This window comes from Anolis sagrei, chromosome 1, assembly GCF_037176765.1.
Source record: "Anolis sagrei isolate rAnoSag1 chromosome 1, rAnoSag1.mat, whole genome shotgun sequence".
NCBI lineage: Eukaryota > Metazoa > Chordata > Lepidosauria > Squamata > Dactyloidae > Anolis > Anolis sagrei.
This window is the reverse complement of record NC_090021.1, coordinates 117856621-117879333: the sequence shown is the minus strand read 5'-3', so window position 1 is coordinate 117879333 and position 22713 is coordinate 117856621. Positions and strand designations below refer to the sequence as shown.

General features: G+C 38.6%; 1 protein-coding gene across 3 annotated transcripts in view; it reads right to left on the bottom strand.

Moving 5' to 3' along the window:
- Positions 1-22713, bottom strand: part of KHDRBS2 (KH RNA binding domain containing, signal transduction associated 2) — a 410517-nt gene that overhangs the window by 311186 nt on the left and 76618 nt on the right. For all 3 annotated transcript variants that reach the window (XM_067468040.1, XM_067468036.1, XM_067468041.1), the window contains exon 2: positions 10990-11117. In XM_067468040.1, coding sequence (XP_067324141.1) covers positions 10990-11117 — 128 coding nt within the window. The remainder of the gene's footprint in view (positions 1-10989; positions 11118-22713) is intronic.

Here is a 22713-nt window from a genome sequence, read left to right as displayed (position 1 = left end):
CAGAACAGATGACATGAAACTAGACATGAATCCTCCCCAATTCTAAACACATCACAGGGAGCCCCTTCCCAGATGTCATTTTGCCAGCAAGTGTGCTGAAATGGCAGGCTTGTACACAGCTCCAGCATGGCATCGCTTCCCCCATCACACAGGGAGGAGTTACCCAAACAGGACAGAAGCACCTTAATGTTTGGGGAGATGTGTCCAAGAATGCTTCCACCCCAGTTAGGAGCAGGACTTTCACCAGAAGTCACAAAACATAGTGTGATGACTGGTGTGGGCTCCAGCCCCGAAGAAGGCTTGAAGCCTCCTAGGAGGCTTCAAACTACAAGAGAGGAGATTCCATCTGAACATGAGGAAGAACTTCCTGACTGTGAGAGCCGTTCAGCAGTGGAACTCTCTGCCCCAGAGTGTGGTGGAGGCTCCTTCTTTGAAAGCTTTTAAACAGAGGCTGGATGGCCATCTGTCAGGGGTGATTTGAATGCAATATTCCCGCTTCTTGGAAGGGGGTTGGACTGGATGGCCCATGAGGTCTCTTCCAACTCTTTGATTCTATGATTCTAGGACACTTATTAAGTGTGATGAAGCCATTATAGATCAGGGAGAAATTAAAAAAAAACTCCTACCAAAAACCAAAAATGCTTTTATCTGTGTACAATATCGGGGGACGGGGGGGGGGGGGAGTCTGACAAGTTGCACCTTTAAAAAAAGTCCGTACATTTGCCGTTTGGTCTTCCCCTTAAATGAGTTCACAAATCTCTTCTGATTCCCACCCCACTTAGCCTTGTTCCATAACTCCACTTTGATTTAGGATCTACTTATGCTTGAAACTCTGGGAAGGGGCATCATTTCAGAGGGGAGGTTGTTATTCCATGATTATCATAAACCCAGCTTGACAAGTGTCAACTTGACAGCAGGTATATTAGCAGAAATCTTTTATTGCTTTTCAACAATTGATCACTTTCTTCAATGTAAATTTAAAAAAAACCAGGGAGGCTGCTGGACATGTTTTAGGTTTCTCTGCCTCTCTGCAAATTAATCTATCCTCTGTGATCCCATTTTCGATGGCAAGCCACCCACTGACGTTATATGTTACTGGTATTCATTTTCTTGTTTGTCTAAAGAGGCATTTTGTGGTTGCTCTTCTCAAACTGTAGCAGCAATAAAAATAAAAGAGATGCAATACATTATTAAAGCACATATTTGTGTTACTCTGTTGCAAAGGGATGGGTGTGATGAAAGGTGATTTGTTTGGAGAGGCTTCTTTGCCATCTGGAGTATGAAAGTAAGAAACACTCTGTAAATATATGATTTTCCAAAAGTTGGGCTCATGGCACTAATGGAGTAATACTGCTCTAAGTTACTGTTTGTGCTGAGAACAAAAACAGCTGACTGTGTCATTCTGCTACTTTCAGTTGCTTCAACAGCTCTGGAGCTTGGGGACACTCCATATGTCACGTTTTCCCTGTGTTGAAAGAGTGTCTGTATAGTGAATAATATGAGATCCAACCAGAGCTGCAAAGCCTGTAGGGTGGCCATTTCTCTGTTTGAATGGCTGTCAAAGGGCAGGTGTCTGTTTGTAGGCCCCTTCTGTTTGAAGGGCTGTCCAACCCAAGGCCAGATGAAAGTTAAAGAAGAAAAATACAGAAAAGAAGGGACTGTAAAGCAAGCATTTGGAGGTCAGATTAAAAAGGCATACAGCTTACCTTCCATACTTTGCCATGCTATGGTGAATGTTCTGCAGTTCTATTGAACTACTTTTTTGGAGTAGGGCAATACCCAATTTTTCATCCATACCTATAGCCCTAGGAACTAGATATGATCATTATAAGGATATCTGATCCATATAATGAAATTCTCTTTCTTCCTCTTCATCCACTGGCTTGGAGCCCCTGGTGACGCAATGTGTTAAACCCTTGTGCCAACAGGACTGAAGACTGACAGGTTGGAGGTTCAAATCCGGGGAGAGCGCAGATTAGCTGCCTCTATCAGCAACAGCTCCCCATGTAGGGACATGAAGAGAAGTGTCCCACAAGGATGGTAAAACATCAAAACATCTTGGCATCCCCTGGGCAATGTCCTTGCAGATGGCGTATTCTCTCACACCAGAAATGACTTGCAGTTTTTCAAGTCACTCCTGACATGAAAAAAATATCCACTGCCTGTTGCTATACAGGAAGACCAACATCTTTCAAGTATCAGAACGAATAGCCAAAATTTTGTTAAAGTTATTTGCAGGTGATATGGTCTTGACACTATTAAATCCTCTCAAACAAATCCTTTATGTTTTAAATCTATTTCATAAATTTTACCAAATATCTGCTCAAGATATAAATGAAAAAGAAAAACCAAGATTTTAAGCTGAAATATAGACATATTACGTGAGACTACTTGAGACTACTGAAAATAATGAATGCACCCCTAATTAAATAGAGGGCTTGGAGATCACTCATTCATGGAGTCACCAAGTCAATGTCAACTTGACAGTAGTTAACAACAGCAACAAATTAAATCCTTATATGATATATGATCCATATATGATCCTCCTTTTCACTTTCTCCCTTTTTCTTCATCTTAATCATTTTATTTATACCCTCCTTACCAACAAACATGGAACTCAATGGTCATAAGTATTTTTACATGTGAATGTATACATACTCTCAAGACCGATTCTGTGACTCTTTGAGCTCATCTACACCAGTCAGCTCTTGAATGGTCAATGCAAAGCCAATACAAAGTGGCAGCAAGGTGGAGTGTATATAGTTCAGCCAGACTGAAATTGATTCAATCCATCACTTTACCTTCTCTGTTGCTCTTACTACTGTCAAATAACTGCAGAGCTTCGGGAGAGCTCCAGGCTGTTTTTTGTGTCCCATGCTGGCATCAGTAGAGGAGTTCTTGCAATCAGGGAGAAGAAGGAAAGTGCCCCTCACTCCTGCTTCCTAGTTATGCAAATGCCTCTACTCATGTCAGCATGGACACCCTTAAACGTTACTAGCTTTGCTAAGGTTCTGCAGCCATCTGCAGTGATGATGGTGATGTGGGTCAGGTCTGACCCCTTTTCTTTGCACTGAATGAACTTAGAAAAAGAGGGATGGCAGTAGCAGCCATTGTGGTCTGCATCAGATCTGTTTGCAATCTCCACACTGTGCCCAAAGTGTGGGGCTGCTATAGAATTTCAGAGTATTCACTAACTTCCCTTAGCTAAACAGGTTTGATCGAATTATTGTGTGTTAAGGACTGAAAGCCTCTGGACATCATAGAGCTATCCAGAAGTGACTTTCTAGTCAATGAAGGCTATGAAGCCCATATTAACATTTTCTTTGACAGCCAAAAATGTTAGATCAGAATGACTTTTCAAAGTACTCTTGGCTTCCAGGGGTTTTGGTTTGCTTCACTGAGGTACAAATCCCTTTGCACTCATTGCCACCACTTAATGTTATCTCTTTGGAACTTGATGAGAAGCACTAGGGACTGCTATAGTCTTCCACAGTTCACAGATAAAAATTGGGACATGTATGATTGAACAACATCTGTGTGTGGTTAAAAAATGTGTCCAGGTAAAAGAAGACAACAAATATTGAAGTGGAAGAAAGCAGAAAAATATTATTTTCTGGATTTTCCTGAAAAATAAAGTGTGTGTGTAGGGGGGGGGGGGGGTCACATATCTTTCTGTTTGCAACATGTGAATAGAATAATTAACTTGTACCATAAAGTCATGACTTGCCAAGGTCACCCAGTTGAGATTTGAACCCTGGTATCCCAGAGTTGAAGTCCAATTCTCAAACCACAACTGGCTCACATAACTATTGATAATCTGTGGGAAATCAACTTATACTATGGAAAAAGGTCCTGCTACTCCACATATTTCATTTTCATAATTCAAGCGTTATTGTTTGCTATTGTTGATCATTCCAGTCTTCTGTTTAATTTCCCTGTACTGTTGTGATGTTCAGAATCATTGTACTAAGTTGCTATTTTTAGTTGAGATGGCCATACTTCACCTCTTTTTCTCTTTGATGTGCAATAGATATCATTGCAAACCCACCTGTGTTTTGCTGCTAAGGGAGGATCTGCATAGCTGGCAGCAAGGGAACATCTGCTTTCATTGCTCTGTCTGATACTATCTCCATTGTATACATGGTTTCTCTATCTCTCTTGCTTTCAATCTCAGTATTTTCCAATACTGGGAAGACTAAGGAGACCATCTGGGCTAAAGTCTGTTACTACCTTAATCGGCTTGAGCCTTTTATTAAATTGTTTATCTCTTGTTCAGCAAAACATAAGAAGAAGACACCCTTAATATATACAATGGTTTGAAGGCTTCACGGGCAGTTATTTAGCTATAAAGAGCATTTTAGTTTGGCCCTCCTTCCTGCAACCCTGACATTTTCAATGGCTAAGAACATTACCCTCCCAGGTGGGCCTTATTTAATTTGAATTGAATCTGGCACTTTCCCTTGGTTGTATTTAGAAACTATTGCATATACCATGAGCTCTCTGTATTCAGCACCTAATCAATCATTCATTATGGTTTTAAAATGTTTGTTTGTGATTGTAATATGTTTTTTTAAGATGTGTTGTTGATAATTTTATTTTATTATGTGTGTTTTAATCTGTATTTTCAAGCTTTCATCAAGTTAGTTTCCTTGTTTGAAGCTATACACTGTTACTGCACTATGCATAAGATGCTTAGATAAATATTTTTGCAGTGATGTGTTCCACTGGGAATTTATTCCCTTTTCTATTTTAACAAAGTAATTAGTAATTTGTTTTTGATTGCTTGGAACTTGGCCTGGGCTGACTGACAGATGAAAACGTATCCCAGCATCTGCACAATTCAGCAAGGGCTTCATTTAATTCTCAACAACAGAAAGACAAAGGACAGCAGGATGAAGAGCTTGCAAGGCTAGTTGGCCCAGCTGTACTCAGTACTCACAACAGGCACTCTTTATCCGGCACATCCAACCACCTAATGCCAACTGTATGATGTTACTCTTGCCTATTTTCTCTAGTTACACAGACTCACTTAAAATACTCCTCAACCCTCTGTAATGCCTTTCTAGGGGATAATAAATGTGCCAAAAAGCTCTGCAAAAGCAGGATACATGACTGTCAAGACTGGAGAATGAAAAATATGGTGACAGAGTTTTTTTTACAAAATCATCACCATCACTAGTTGGAATGACAGAGAAAGGGCAGTAAACCCCAATCTTCAGATCAGACACAATGGAGCTCACCATGAGTCTGGTGTAAAAAAATCTTTACATAGAAAAGCAAAGTGTTAAATGAGAAGGCGGTGGCAAAAAGGTCTTAAGGTTGATGTTACTGTTGTTCTTATTCTTTTTGTAGCTTTTCCTCTGGTTGTTACTATGACAACTACTTCTACCATGATGATGATGGGGTTTGTTTTATGCATATTCTATTTCTTGACAGTCAGGGCCAAGACAGAAAAAAAGAGATGACACTGAAAATGCTGTTGCTGTTATCATCTCTGTCATCATGATCTTACCTTCATTGTCATTATCTATCAAGGAGGTGAAACACATTGCAAATGTTCTTGACCTCAGTTAGAAAGGAAAAAAATCACCAGATGATTTGCCAGACAGAAACTTTTGTGAAAAACTATATAGTTTACCTCCCATATCCATGAGTTCTGCATCCATAAATTTCATCATCCACAGATTGATTTTTTTTGAAAAATCAAAAAAACATATCTTGATTTTGCCATCATGTTACTCCACCCTTGTATGTGATAGGACTTGAGCATCCTTAGAGTTTGGTATCTACAAGGGTCCTGGAACCAAATCTGAGTAGATAACAAGGATCTATTATTAAAATAACAATTTATAGGACAGATAATCATGTATTTTTTTAAAAAAATAAACCACAGGATTTTGTCATTGCAGAAAATATTTTTCTCCAAATATATATATATCCCAAAGAGTGAATAATTAACATGGAAATCCTCTTCTTCCCAGTTAGATGAAAACTTTCAATATTTTTTTGTTCTTGGTGAGAGAAGGAAATGATCAAAAGACATGCATTTCTAGCTTCCTCTATAGCTGTTTGTTGGGACTCCTCAGCTTCTTTTCAGATCTTATGACTAACAACCATGGTTGATTACAGGAAGTGGGAGACTTATGGGAAAGAAGTCTGTCAGCCTGCAGTCTGAACTATCTTCTTCTTAGCCTCTCTGCTATCCTTTCACTTCAGTTCCAAGGAAGATAGCAAAGACAAAGCCCTCCTATGGAGTAGAATCCTTTCCTTTGTTTATTCTTGAAGAAAGCAGTGAGCAATTATAGTAATATTTTTCTCACTGTGAGAAAGTCCACCAAAAAACTGCATCATTTTAACACTATTTCCAGTTTGGGACATACTCCCTTCAATATCGAATGTGTTTTATGGTGAAACAAACATTTTCTGTGCAGAAAATGCTGTTTGTGTCCAGAATGAAGCTATAGTTGAAGCTTGTTCTTTGTAAAATTGGCATATGGTTTTCAGCACATAAAACAGTATTTTCTGTTTACATGGTTTGGGTCCAGATTACCTAGAGGATTGCTTTCTCCCGTACAATCTGCCCTACACACTTAGGTCCTCTGCAGGGCAGCTACACCAATCAGCCAGAACCAAACTGGTGACCATCACCTGGAGGACTTTTTCATTGTCTGATGGAAGACTGTGGAACGGCCTGCTGGAAGAGCTTTGGCAGCTAAACGAGCTGTCAGAATTTAAAACACATCTGAAGACCTATCTCTTCCACCAGACCTTTCCAGCCAGTTTTAAGCATGAATTTTAAACTCACGTCCTGTGTTTTAACCTCTGTCTTGTGTATTTAATATGTATTTTATATAAATATGTTTGGCCTCCAACTCCCAGAATTCCTGACCATTGGACAGGCTGGCTAGGGCTTCTGGGAATAGAAGGCCAAAACAGCTGGAGGGCACAGGTTGAGATGATGTGCATATACTTCTACAGGTTCAGCTGCAAAACAGATTTCTAGAGTTCAAAAGACATGTTAAGTTCACTGTTAAGGGGAAGTACTGTATGTTTGTAAATCTAGGGTCATTGGACTTAAATTACGATGAGATTTTCTTATTTTCATCACATCTCTCATCTATAATGACACTGAAAGAGGCACATAGAGAGCTTTTGTGTATTCTCCTCTCTGGTTAACAACCAGATCAATGTCTTATCAACTTCAGTGGGTTCCTTCATATACATATACTAAAAACATGTGATATAACCAAGGGCCTGTTTCCTGTAAATCTTGAAATTTTCCCAATTTTCTCAGGGAATTAAACTCCCAAGTTTTGTATGCCTATTGTATATATAAGTTGACCTCAGGCACAAGTCAAGGACAGGTTTTTGGGGTTAAATTGTGGATTTTGATATAACCCATGAATAATTTGAGGGTCATTCAATGAAGAGGAGAAAGTGCCAATTCCACCTTAGTAGGCTGCTACTCTTGACCTCTCTGACACTTTTCCTACCCAGGCCTTCAAAAACCCATTCCCCACACTACAAAAGGAAAATGACAGTTCCTCTTCTTTTTGATCAAAGTTAAGGTACAGTATTAATTCTTATCAAAAATAGTTATCATCCTTTCTCTTAATAGAGGGATGAAAGCTTAGTAGAGGGATGAAAGCCCAGCTCCACAGAACCTACAAGAAGTACTGACTCTTTCTATATTTCTGCACTCCTTTAAGGAAATTGACAAAGACTCGCCACCACCAAGCATCCAAAAACCCATAGGTGTTGCCACAGCAGAAAAAATAGCAGGGATCAATGCCTTTTTAAGGTTCTGGAACAGACTAAGCTCTCACTTGTTACTACTCTATTAAAAGAAGGGTAGCTTTTTTTAAAAAAAAATTAAAGTACAGTAATTACATTGGACCAATGGATAAATTACCTCAGTATTTTGGTTAATTTTTTATCTAAAATTTCTAGACTTATACATGTGTATGTACGTTAAGCCTGTTAAAGAAATAGCCTTCAATACTCATCATATTTATTTATTTATTTATTTCATGCATTTCTACCTGCCCTTCTCCCCCCGAAGGGGGTCTCAGGGTGGCCTCACATAAGCATGATGTGATGCTGTCAGCATATAACAACAAAGATTACAGTTAAAACAGTAAAAATAATTAAAAACATTATACAAATTCATTCACAGTTCATTAAACAATAAACATGCCGATCTTCCCATTGCTGTTGGGAGCAAGTAGTAATATCTTGGGGAGATTTTCAGACTATTTTTCACACTATATGTTCATGATTATTTCCACTGCACAATATTACATTATATAGCATTGCAGATGGGGCCTTAGACTGTAGAATTGCTCATTTCTACTGTTGTAATCTCAAATGGACAGAAATTCTGAGTAATGTACTTACTCAATAGTATACAAACAATCTGAAGCAAAGGCTAGTTAATTGATTCATACAACACACTAATAAATTACTTTATTGGAAAGATGTATTCTAACTTGAAGCATTCTCTTCATCAAAGACTAATTTTATAATATTAGAAACAATAAGTATAAGCATGCATGCATACAAGTGCATAACACACACATATTACTCAACTGTTAAATGTTTTCTTTTCCATTGAATTATTGGAACAAAATGTAGTAGTCCAAGGACATGAAGACATGAATGGGAATCTCACAGGTCAACCTAAGTAGCAGCTTTAATAAGTAATGAGACTCAGGCATATCCCACAATCAGCTAACACACTCTGTCCGGGGTCCCTCAATGTGTTAAGGAAAACTCTGAAGATCACCAAGCACATTAAATTAAGATGTTGGAAGTGAAATGAGTTGTACATTTTCCATAAACCATCTCCAGTGACACACTGGAGTTGTCTTTCTTAAAGCTATTAAGGCAATTTTTCATATGCATAGTTCAGTACTTTGGCACACAATCAGAAGTGGAGAAAGCACAACTGAACCCCCCCCCCCCCCAAGGAGACAATCTTGCACCAACTCTAAAAGAAAATAGTAGTCATTTCAACTACTTAGAGATATACACAACTTGTCCCCTGGGGGCTCAATATTGACCCTTGGAACTTTCTATTTATCCTTCAAACTCAAGGTGTTTTTTTTTTCTTTTTCCACTTCAATTGCTCAAAGGGGCAAGAAATATTTATAAAAATGCTTTACATTTTTTGGCAGGAAAGTTAATCAATAACAACAATAGCAGTATAAGATCTTTGGAATAAAATAGAAACTGACTGATCCAAAACACAGGCTGAGGGGACTTTGAACTTTATCTTCTCCAAACTGTATGCTCTCTCACTTCATCTGTCTCAGAATCCTGTGTGTGACATCAAATGACAGAGGAGATGACAGAGAGCAGCCTGTAGCACACAAACATGAAATCCTGTTGTCATTCTCAGATTTGTCAGTGGTACAGTTGATCCTGCCCCTTCATTTTTTTTAGCCCAGCAGAAGAAATGCCAGCTACTAAATTTTAAGAACATAGATGGACAAGGCACAATGGAAGATGAAGCTTCCTTTGCACCCAGTGCATGCAGACCATGAAATGAAGTGAAATGGTACCACTCCTTCCCAAAATCAGTTCAGTGCAGATACACTTTGGTTACTAACATAGCAGAATATTTTCAATAAAATAAATTTAAGTACAGTGCAACATGTCTAATAAGGTAACAGCAGGCAGTCCTCTAACAATGCATATTTCTAGTGCCTTTTACCATTTTGATGATTATCTTTCATCAATTTTTATACCCACAATTCAGAAGGTAAATGCCAACATGGAATCAATGCTCTCCATCTCTTTTCTCCCTGCTTTTTACACACCTCTCATTTGGGTCGATAGGATTTTTTTTACCCATTGTAATTTATTGCTGTTGCTGATGAAAGAATAAAGTGGGAACTGGAGAGTGTAATCAAAGCTAATAGTAAGGCCAAATACCATGTGATAATAAATCAGCAGGAAAAATTGCACTGGAGATAAATGGAGGTGTTTACCATTTTGGTTTGAATACTGCCTGTACAACAAACTATTTGTGTAAAATACAATCCTGCTTAGGGGAAAATAGCACATATCTAAAACAGAACAAAAAACTGCCTCCTGTATAACTCTTTGTTATGCAGATCTGAGCTGAAGATGGTGTGAGAAAGTGACACCTTCTCAACTTCATTACAATCATACTGGATTCCTTTGAAATGTAAATTTGCTTTTACTTTAAGATAACTAAATTCAAGGTTTTTTAGAGTCATGACTTACATTTTTAAATCTTATGTTTATGTTAAAAGAAGTATCTTCTGTTTATATCAGTAATGGGCACCTGTCAGAAACCCAACATGGACACCAAACCCATTTAGCACATCTAGTACCCCCAAATAATTTTGCCCTCAAATATCCTCTAGTGGGTCTAATTTATTATTTGGACATTAATTTTCTCCTTTTTTGAAAGTAATGTTTCTGGGCTCTGGTTCTGGTAAATTATAATCAACATTGCTTTGAAAGGAAGCCAGAATAACCCATTGTAAATGAAGTAAACTTCCATTGGTCTTAACGAAGGCGAGAATTACGGGAATGATGTTACTAGTCAATAAGGCTATTTCTTTAGCTAATTCAGAGGTCTTCTTCACTTAGAAACAAATCTCTCATGTCTCTAGCAGAGACAATTCTCTTCTGCGTCCTCAGGCACAAATTCATATCATATGCTATTTCATTGTTTTAACTAAAGATACCAGGAATGGAACCAACCATCTTCTGCATGCTAAACATGTGTTCTAACACAGTGTTATGGTCTCAGTCAATACTATGTTCCTGCAGCATTCAGTCTGAAAAACTGCCCCACCACTTACTGAAAGCTGTGAGAAGCACGAATGCATTGTAATTCTCTGTTTTATAACTCCCCAAGTTCACATTTTGAGCAAAGTATCTAATTACAGCTATAACCACTACCATCCATCAAAACAGCACACTATATATTTTATTATATAGTTATTACAATACCTTCGGATACTGTTTGACGGGAATCAATACCCTTTCTGACAGCTTTATATTTTTGTTGCTGATGACATCAAGGTATTTTTTCTCTTCATCTTCCTTCTTCTCATCAGAACTCTGAAACTTTTCAATTTCTGGGAAGAGCAAAAGAAAAAGTGTTCTACATTAGAGTGCTTTTTAACAGTTATTTTGTTACTTTGAATTTATATGGTTATTATTACACACATTCAGATTTATAAAAACATATTTAGCATCTTTTCCACATTAAGTGGTACTGGTCAATTATCAAGATGTGATCCAGTTGTAAGGTGGTTTCATGAATGACTTCCATTGAACATTCAGCATTCAGACCTGCTGTTGGGTTTAGAACAGTAGTTCTCAACCTTTGGGTCTCCAGGTGTTTTGGCCTACAACTTCCAGAAGTCCTGGCCAGTTTAGCAGCTGTTAGGGTTTCTGGGAGTTGAAGGCCAGAACATCTGGGAACTCACAGGTTGAGAACCACGGGTTTAGAAGCTAAGCACTAGAAAGCTGCATTTAAATGTAATGTTTCAATCAAGCCAAGGGAAAAACAAAACAAAACAGAATCATGTTGTTTTTATGAAGGATTCACCAATCTGTCAATCCACTTGTTAATCACAGAAGATCACTATTTGTGTCTAAGGACACATAGGGCCATGTATTTTACTAGAGCCTAGACCGGGGCTTCTTTACTCTCAAGAAATGTGTACATGAACCCACATATATAGATAGATACAATAAGTATAAAAATCAAACATTTATTGATAATCTGCATTCACAAGGCTTGCTAAACAGGTTGATTTTCCTTTCTTATGAAGTACAGCTGAAGCATTTTCTACAGAGTCCACTGTGAACATTGCACATTTCTATTAACAGATTCTGTTAACAGTCGTGGGGACATAGCCTTCCAAGGGAACTAATGTGAACTCCCAACTCCTCTTGGCTGCCCATCCTTTCATTAAAGACACCTCTAAAACTGAGTTGTTCAGTGCCTCAAACAAGAACCAAAAAGAACATTTCTCCCAAGATGGTAGTGCTTTCCAATAACTATTTTTCTAAGTATTGTCTCTGTGGTATCATCATTAGAGGAAATGGGACTAAAAAATATTTTAGAATCCCATCAGGGAATGGGGCATGTCAATCCATGGTGATCTCTACAGTCTCTAGTAGCCTCCTATACTGTCTCTTCTGACTTGTGTGGCTCTAATTTAATGTTTTGGACATTGGATCAATATTGCGAAATACGGGCAGACTCCTAGGAAAACAAGTATTTTTAATTTATGAGTGGAAGAAATATGCCACTGAAGCTTTGATTCCACACAGGGGGTTGACTATTAGAGGACAAAGGAAGCGTTGGTGACCTACAGGGATTCAGGACCTGGAAAAAAAAGAAAAGGCACACTCCTTCATCCTCAGTGTGCAGGACACACATATTTATTATAATTTCAACCTTTGACAGGCCTCAACCAGAGCAAAAACAAGAAAACCCAATGTGATGAAGCATTGATTTTTAACTGTTTCATTCTGCTTTTAAAATGCCCAGCTTCTCTTTCCTTCTCCCACCAGTCCTCAGCTTTATACAGCTGCTGCAAATGATTTCAAGATATTGGATTAGAAAATGACAGAAGAGGAAGAAAATTCTTGTGATTTCCAGAAGGTTTAGGCAAAAGCAAGCTGCTGCAGCATCTCCAAGATAGAGTGTCTTTCCTCATTAATAACTTGCCATCTCTGATGTTGCTTGGCCACACTTCTGTTTTTCATCTGTGATATTTAAGAGGGCATCTGGAGAGCCACAGTATCTTTAAATTGCATGCTTATTTAGAAATAAGGGAGCAAGGAAGCACAGCAGAGGACCTAGTCTTAAAGAAGTATCAATCCCTCCAAAGCAACAGGGCATCTCCAAAGCAACAGTGCACCTCCAAAGTCAGACAAGCTCAAACTGCAGCCCTCCAGCTGTTTGGACCTCCAACTTCCAGAATGCCCGACCATTGAACAAGCTGGTGAGGGCTTCCAGGAATTGGAAGCCCAAATAGCTGGAGGGCCACAGTTTGAGGATGCCTTTCCAAAGCAGTCTGCTTACACAAACATATGTAACTTCAGAAAACAATTATCAAAAACATTTAAAAAGGCAATTACTGACAAAATCTGAGCCCTTCTTCAGAAAAAAAAAACACAGGGGGTTATCTCATCAGGCATTTATCTCTTTACACATTGCAACAGCCCTTTACATGTGAAATAAAAATGTCCTGAACAGGAGAGCCTATTCTACAAAGTTCTCTCTGTGGTCTATCACCTTGTAGAGCGGGGTGTCAAACTTATTCTCACTGAGGGCCACATCAGTCCTATGGTTGCCTTGATCTCCTGTCGTCCTAGTCCAACCAAATCACTACGCATGGAGGCTATTCCCACAATTGCCTCTATCTTCACATAAAATGGTCTGTGGAAAATGTGTTCTAGCTTGCACTGGGATCCTTCGTGGGTACTGAGTCTGCCCATTGCTCACAGTTCTCAAAGTGAGTACAGCTAGAAAAACAAAATGGAGCTAGCATGCCATCCTTCCCATTAATCTTTTTACATTTTGATAGAACTAGTTGAGAGGAGGAGGAGGAGGTGAGAGCAGAGAAAAACAAAAGGAAATTGTAAAAAGTACGGTATATGCACTTTACAAAGAATTATTTTACTGCCACCATGTCAATAGAAGGGAACTAATTATACTTCACTTTACTATGTTTGACATCTATTACAAAATTCACATCACGAATATAGGTTTTCCCATTAATAAGTCACCCCCTAGCAAAAACATCCCTTTGCTACATTTTGAAGCATGTCAAAACTCATCAAATAACAAATGTTCTTCTCACCAGCTTTTCCAGTCTGCCATAAACTGCAGTGCACTTTCCCAAGCTGTTAGCATTTGGGTCTACTTCAGTGAAGAAATGCAAACATTTACTTCATTTCTCTTCAGTCACTGCCGACCCCCAAATGACTTTGGATATTAGGAATGTCAGTTGTTTATAACAACTCTGCATCTCCAAATCATTTTTTTCTTTCATCTGTGAGTTACGTAATTTGGCTCTTGTGAACCTATATCTAGATGTTAAACATTTCTAGGATTAGGTGTTTTAAGGCCTATTTGCAGCAGAAATGTATTTCTATACCATTGAACCGTCTTGGGGTGGATCTAGACAGCCCTTTATCCCACAAACATCTGTGTTTAAAAATGCGGATGTTTGTGGGGGCCTGTCCGCACCCATGCCAGAAAGTGTGCACTTTCTGGCGTGGGTGTCCACACATTCTCTCAAGACTAGCCTGAGAGAACATGGGGAGGCCCTCACCCAAGCCCCCAGACCCTTTAGAAAAGTAAAAAAAAAACCCTTACCAGCCTACAGTATTCCCTGTGTACAGCTCTTCCAGGAGAGCGGGGAGAGGGGAAAGATTTTTCTCCTCCCCCTTGCTATTCTGGCACGTCATTTGTACAAACCAGGAGAGCTGCATGGAGATAATACTGCAGGCTGGTAAGTTTTGTTTTTTTTTACTTTTCTAAAGGGTCTGGAGGCTTGGAGGGAGGAGGGCGGGTATTCCCACAGTTTACCGGGCTTATTTAGTCCGGTAAACTGTGGGAATACTGTCTGGACTGCAGAATACTCGGAAGTAGTGCATTTATCCTGCACCTTCCAAGAAGGTGCAGAATAAATGCACTAACAAATTAATTCGCTACAAACCAGGGTTTTCCTGGTTAGTAGCAAATTAATGCAGGACTGCCCAGAACATCAAATTAATGCAGGACTGCCCAGAACATCAAAGGGGACAGTCCCCTTTTTATTGTGGAAGTTTCTGCAATAAAGGGGTTGTCTGGATGGGCCCTTGGTCTCCCCAATCCTCTTTGTGAGATCTTATGGGTACATACATCATGCACATAACCATGTTTTCTGTGGAGTCTTAAAAAGAAGTAATCATCGTCTAGTTCCAAACATGATTCAAAATGGAAACATACGTAAATCTACATGCTCAAGCATGGATACAAGTTTTAGGAACATGTCATTGAGCACTATGTAGTTCCAAAATTCTTTTCAAATTCCAATTAAAGTTCAGACCAGAGAATAATTCTTGGCTTAACTCCGTAGAGTGCCTACCTGCATTTGAGCTCGTCTATTGACATGCCTCTTCAACTGCTTAAGCTAGTCTGATATTGACCCTCTGAAATGTGGGAAAGAGATATGAAAACCATGCCCTAAGAAGAGTGAATTAGGGAGCTGAGTATGTTTAGTCTGGAGAAGAGACAATTAAGAAGTGACATTCATGTTTAAACATTTGAAAGAATGTCATATTGAAGACAGAGTAAGCTTGTTTTCTGCTGCTTCACACACTTGGACATGGAGGAAAGGATTTATATTACAGATAAAAAAATCCCACCTAAACACTAGGACGAACTTGACAGTAAGAGCTGTTCAACAGTGGGGCATACTGCCTTGGAGCGTTGTCTCTTTATTATTTATTTATTTATTTAGTTAGTTATTTACCATGTTTATACCCTGTCCTTCTCATCCCAAAGGGGATTCAAAGCAGCTCACATATATATTGGCAACAATTCAATGCCATACAAACATACATCCAACAAATAAACCTATACATTAATAACCAACCACTAAAACATATAAAACATTAAAAACAATTTTAAAATCACGCAATCCAATATCATAGTCCAAGGCCTTTCCAATTGTCATTGCACCATTCCATTCTCACATTATTGCACTGAAGGTTTTTATCTAAAAGCTTAGTCCCACAACCATGTTTTTAGTTTTTTTTCCCTTAAGGTCAGGAGGGAGAAAATCCTCCTTCTCTGGAGGATTTTAAACAGAACAGGTCACCATCTGTTGGGACTGCGCTATTTGTGTGTTCCTGCATGGTAGGGCTTGGACTGGAAGGCCCTGATGACCTCTATGATTATTCTACACTCCAGGTGTGTAATCTTACATATGGGTCATTACTGATAAACTACTATGTAGTAGGGAAGACTCACTCAGTATGTTTTCTATGAACATATAATATTACACATTTGTAAGCATCATTATATTGTGTTCTGCTCTCTCTCCTACCCACTTTGCTCATACTCTTGAATGAGCCAGTGTGCTTTGTAAGCTTTGTCTTTTTATGATCAGAAAAATTAGCAAAAGCAATTGTGTTTTATTTTCCAGCATGCAGACCCTGTAGTTGATTCCTCAAGTTTGTTGCCTGTGTTGCAATTTATTGAGACTATTGCTTTTCTTCCACTTCTCAGATCTAAAGGCCTGTCAGCATCATTTCAGTTGCATTTCCTAAAATCCCACTAGCGTACTTGTGTTGTTCAAGTTTTAAGTTCTTATTTTGGGTTCCCACTGAGTTCATAGAATCATAGAATCATAGAATCAAAGAGTTGGAAGAGACCTCATGGGCCATCCAGTCCAACCCCCTGCCAAGAAGCAGGAATATTGCATTCAAATCACCCCCGACAGATGGCCATCCAGCCTCTGCTTAAAAGCTTCCAAAGAAGGAGCCTCCACCACACTCCGGGGCAGAGAGTTCCACTGCTGAACGGCTCTCACAGTCAGGAAGTTATTCCTAATGTTCAGATGGAATCTCCTCTCTTGTAGTTTGAAGCCATTGTTCCGCGTCCTAGTCTCCAAGGAAGCAGAAAACAAGCTTGCTCCCTCCTCCCTGTGGCTTCCTCTCACATATTTATACATGGCTATCATATCTCCTCTCAGCCTTCTCTTCTTCAGGCTAAACATGCCCAGTTCCCTAAGCCGCTCCTCATAGGGCTTGTTCTCCAGACCCTTGATCATTTTAGTCGCCCTCCTCTGGACACATTCCAGCTTGTCAATATCTCTCTTGAATTGTGGTGCCCAGAATTGGACACAATATTCCAGATGTGGTCTAACCAAAGCAGAATAGAGGGGTAGCATGACTTCCTTAGATCTAGACACTATGCTCCTATTGATGCAGGCCAAAATCCCATTGGCTTTTTTTGCCGCCACATCACATTGTTGGCTCATGTTTAACTTGTTGTCCACGAGGACTCCAAGATCTTTTTCACACGTACTGCTCTCGAGCCAGGCGTCACCCATTCTGTATCTTTGCATTTCATTTTTTCTGCCAAAGTGGAGTTTTTTCTGCCAAAGTGGAGTTGAACATGCATTTGTCCTACTGCATACATTTTTTGCATTTTGATCATGTATAACATTTGATGAATTAATGCATATATTTCAATGCATGGGTAAACAATGAATTACACTATTGATGGATGATCATGAGTACACCAAACCTATGTGGTGAGCTGATATACTCCAGCTGCACTTTCCCTTCTATCCCATGGATAGAACATTAACATTATTGTACAAATGTGTTTTTTTTATATTGTGGTATACAAAAAAATCCATCCATGGCAGTAAATGAAAACAGGAAAATCAATAAAGTGTTCAGATCCAATCAAGAGGGTCCAGAATGTAGATTAATCTTTTTTAGGTTCCCAGAAACTTTGCATTTGGCACAGTGCTCTAATGCAATTATGGCAGTCAGCTAATTGCCCTTCAGACTATGGCAATATGAAGAGCACATAAAATTGGCCATTAGTATTAGTCTAACAATTTCACACCACATTACAGGAAAGCATAAATCTGAAGGCACTGTTTCTCCAGGGAAATGGGACATTTATGTGGGATGGATCTATATGTTACCCTTTCCTAAAGTGTCATGTTTTATTAACCAACTATATTTTCAGTTATTAACACAAAGATCAGTATATAATGCTAGAGGGGAAGTAGTTAGTCAGATGGGGGACGACGACGACAATGACTAAAGTTCACACCTGATGAGCTTTAGCTTGTTATTGTTAGCTTGTTTTGCACTGTCACCTTTTTCTACACCACTGAATTCTAGCAGTTTTGCACAACATTACCATGGCTCAATGTTATGGAATTCTGGGTTTTGTAATATTTGTGGGATATTAATTATTCTACATCAAATAGAGCTGATGCCACAACAAATTACAAATCCAAGGATTTGAGTTAATATCGTGTCAATCTGCTATAATTCTGCCTTTGGTTACATTGATCTTTATATCTGTTATACACTGAATTACAGTTGCATTGTAATGGTTTTGAATTCCCATTACTTCTTTTCCATTTTCCTGTTTAGTGAAGGGGTAAGGAAATTGGGAGGTGGAGGGTGGCAAGTAATGTGAGCTCTCTGATTAGGAGGAGAGGAATGCCTTTAGTTGTGGGTGGGACTCATGCATCTCTCAGAATGTGGCTGGATTTGAACTCTCATCATCCTCTATTGCGCCCCCTTTACCTCGCCAGTATTTTCAGTTGAATCATGAAGGGTATATGTATCGAGTATGGTCGCGATCTTTCACTGGTGGGATTGACACAACTCTCTGGAGTTAGGTGGACTACATCTCCCATCATCCTTTGCCACCATCTACCCCCAAAACCCCACCAGTTTTTTAAGTTGGTATAGAAGGGTATGTGTGCCAAGTTTGATCCAGATCCATCATTGATTGGTGGGGTTCACACTGCTCTCTGAATGTGGGTGGATTACAATTCCCACACCTCAATTGTTTTACATTGGATCATGATAGGTATGTATGCCATGTGTGGTCCATCAAACTATGTAGGATAACTTTGTTTGGATAACTTTATCCACAAAGTTATCCAAACTTTGTGGATAAAGCACACATATTACTAAACATATTTAGTAGGGCTGGGCGGTTTCGTTTCGTTAATTCGTAATTCGTTAAAAATTCGTTATTTTTTTGTTAACGAAGCGATAACGAACCATTCTGGAGCAGCTTAAAAACAAAACGAATTTTTCAATTCGTTTCGTAAATGCTTCGTATTTCGTTATGTATTTGTTTCGTTATTGGTTTGAGGTCATTTCGTTATTATTTCCGCATGTCTGGGGCAAGTTTTATAGTTGTTTTTTGTTTAATTAGTGAAAAAAATTATAATATCACACCAACAGTCAACAACAGAGGGAGAGGGAAGCTTCAGAAGTTCCCCCTGTCCCATTTGGAGGTTTTTTAGCGTATTGCGCAGTCGCGTCCGCCATTAACGAATCGATTCGTTATTGTTTCGTTATTGTTTTGTAATTTTTTTACCATTTACGAAATTTCGTAAATATTGAACTTTTTTTTAAAAAAAATTCGGAATTCTTTTAAATATCGAAACGCAAAAAATCCCAAAAAACAAATCGATTTTAGAAACAAATTTTTCCGTTGTTACCCAAGCCTAATATTTAGACTTTTATATACAGTATATAGATTCTATGTAGTACTATATCAATGGTGCTATATTAATAATTGTATAATAACAAATAAACAACAACAACAATATGTAATTGATTAACACTCTGAACGCTACAAGAAGATTTTAAAAATGCAGAAGATTTTTGATTCTGCCTAATAGCCTGCACACAGCAGACAAAATCCTTTGGTGAGTCCCTTTCCATACTAAGTCCCTCACTTTACTGCAAAGCAAGCAATGTTTTCATCACATTGTGAAGAAAAACTGAAGTCACTGAAGTTGAATTTTGTCAGATGGAAGTAAATGGCCCTGACAAGTATGTTCTCAAACTTCATTAGTTTCCTAATGGAAAGAAGATGCTCTGTCAAGGAAACAAAAGGAACGACTAACATGAATGTTTGAATAAATAAGAGGATGCTATTTTGAAGAACTTCCATTCTAAGTTCCTTCTGACTTAGAGATGGGAAAAGCATTACTCTTTAGGAATTGTGTTCAATGGTAGCCATGTTAGCTATGCAGAAAATAAAATCCACGGAAGAGTGATCTTTTTATTGGCCAACTAAAATGGAGAAATTGCCCCATGCAACCTTCAGAAGCTTCAGTGGCTTCTTCACCATGTAAAAATATTTGTTTTTTTAAAAAAGAAAATCATACAAAAGAAGGAAAGTGATGATGTTAGAGTCAAAGGACTATCTTTTTTCTCAGATGTTATTTCTGTTGCCAATTAAGATGTTATTTTGGTTGGCCAATGAAATATTTTTTTTTGAATTTGTGATATTTTTTTTTGTAACATTGCTGTTTAGGAATTTTTGTACTGCAAGTGGCATGATCTCTTGGGTATGGAAACTCTAGAGTGCAAGAAATTGTAATATAAGAACATCAGGTAGGTTACCAGTTGCCCACACTTTCTAACTCTAGTAACTATGGGTGCATCTACACTGCAGAATTTATGCAGTTTGACCTCACTTTAACTGCTCTGGCTCAATGCTATGGAATCATGGGAGTTGTACTTTGGTGATACACCAACACTCCTTGGCAAAGATGGCTAAAGACCTTGTAAAACAATGACTCCAATGATCCCATAGCATTAGGTGCATCTACACTGTAGAAATAATGTAGTTTGACACCACATAAACTGCCATGGCTCAATGCTATGGAATCATAGTTTGACAAGGCATCAGAGAAGGTTAAAAAGCTTGTAAAACCACAACTCCCATGATTCCACAGCACTGAGCCATAGTAGTTAAGGTGGTGTCAAATGGCATTATTTCTACAGTTTAAATGCACTCTTATGTCTAGCAGTTCTGATGAAAATGTGGTCTTTCTTATTTCCCTTTTTTCTTCTCTGGTTCCTTGCTTTCAGGACCCCTCCATATAATTCAGACTATCTGCTTTGAACTAGATTATATGGCGATGTAGACTAATATAATCCAGTTCACAGCAGATAATGTGGATTATCTGATTTCATAATCTGGATTGCATGGCAATATGGAAGGGGCCTCAAAGCCCATCCAGACAGGTAAAACAAAATGCATGACCTGTCTCGATTTTACAGGAAGGCTTAAAAAAAAAACACAAACCAATTAATGGGAAGTAAACTGGGTTTTGCCAGTTTACTCCACATTCATTAAATACCTCATTAAATCTGGATCTTAGTGGTGTCTACAGTGCGCTTTGGGATTTGCCTTGCTCATCTCCCATCTCCTCTTGTGACATTTTAGTGCACCTGGAGAACTTTACAAGCAGGCTTAGTGACTGGCAGCTGCTTTCAAGTAAATTTTAGGAGCTACATTCAGGTTGAGAAGATGGCTTTATTCTATTCCACTTTCAATAGGGATAGCATGTAGCCACCTCTGAGGGAAAGCCTGGGGTTTGGTTTGAGGGGTGGGAATTAAAACCCGTGCTGAAGTGGGTTACTTTAACCCATTTTAGTGTGGTTTTTGATGTGTTGAAGTGCCCTCAGTCTCACAGTAAGGAAATGGGATTGCCATATCTTTCAGAAATTTTCCATGCCTTTCCTTAGATTTCATCCTCAGCTTATCTAGATGATGTTTGAACCTCTTGCCATGGATCTTTCTTGTCTGTACATCCAAGAGTCTATTTAGATGAGTTTGAAACACTCAGGAACAATGGTAATCCATGGACTAGGCTACAATGTATGAATCTCTGGTCCATATTGATTTTGGTGGTGGTGAGAGTAGTCCATGGGCATAAATATGGTTCTGATCCATGGGCCAACTTTAGAACGGAAATTCTGCCTCCCACATCAACCTAAGAAACATGCCCCCAAGAACTATGTCATATCTTCACATGTTCAATTAAAGCATAATGAAAGACATGAATAGTTGAATTCTCCTCTTCTTCTCTGCAATCCTGTTTTAACAAGACTCCAGAAATATGATGCAAAAAAAGAAAAGAAAAGGCAGCCGACAATTATGCAGTAGGAATGAGCAGGAGGAGGCACAACTGTGTCATCTTTGTTGTATCAGAAAATATAATGGTTAAAAAATTGAAGAGCTCTCAGTTGTGAATGGGAACAGTATAACCAAAATAAACATGGTAAAACATTTACTATCCAGGCCTAACTTTGCTCAATAATGATTTTCACCCACATAATTCTTGGACTATTTCCCACTCTTTGACTTGGCCCTGTCCTTCAAAAATCACCTACTTTTTCAATTAAATGAGTCAGAGTTCCAAACTAAATTCCAATCTCGAATGCATTAATATAATTCCCATCAGAGGCATACCCTGAAGATATTCTCCAAATAGCTTCTCTTTCAGAAAATCAGGTTGAAGATTTCTTCTAAATGGGATAAAAAATGATGTTGCCAAAGTCAAAGCTCAGTCATTCTCTTTGAAGAAAAAATATGAGACAAAATGATAATGTGACGATATATTGACTATTCTATAAAGTATTCTTGACCAAATTAATCTGTTAAATTGGCCTGAAAGAGTATTATCAGTAAAATGCCAAATGCAGATGTATCCCTTGACCAGTTCCATTTATGAAGTGTTAGGTCACGTAGGGCAAGCTTGGAAACCTAGAAATAGCAACCACATTTCATGGATGAATGTAGGGAAACATGTGACCAAGCAACATCAGACAGTGGTCAAATGGGTATGTGGCTGACCAAAAAGGAGGCACAAGTTATGAATGAGGAAGAACATACAAAACTACAATTTTAAGCAGGAAAATCTTGGAATGCATGTATGGATTGTAAACCTGGAAAAATAGTGTGTGCGTCTGTGTGTAGTGTGTGCACATGCACACAACAAGTAAATTATGTCTAGGCCTAAGCTTCATTTCTGTTTCCTACCTACATAAAGGGTTTGGATGAGACTATTTGTTTAGATTATAGCTTTTTGTTGTTATTGTCTATCAATTTCTCTTTGATTTATGGCAATTCTATGAAATAGAAGCCTCCAG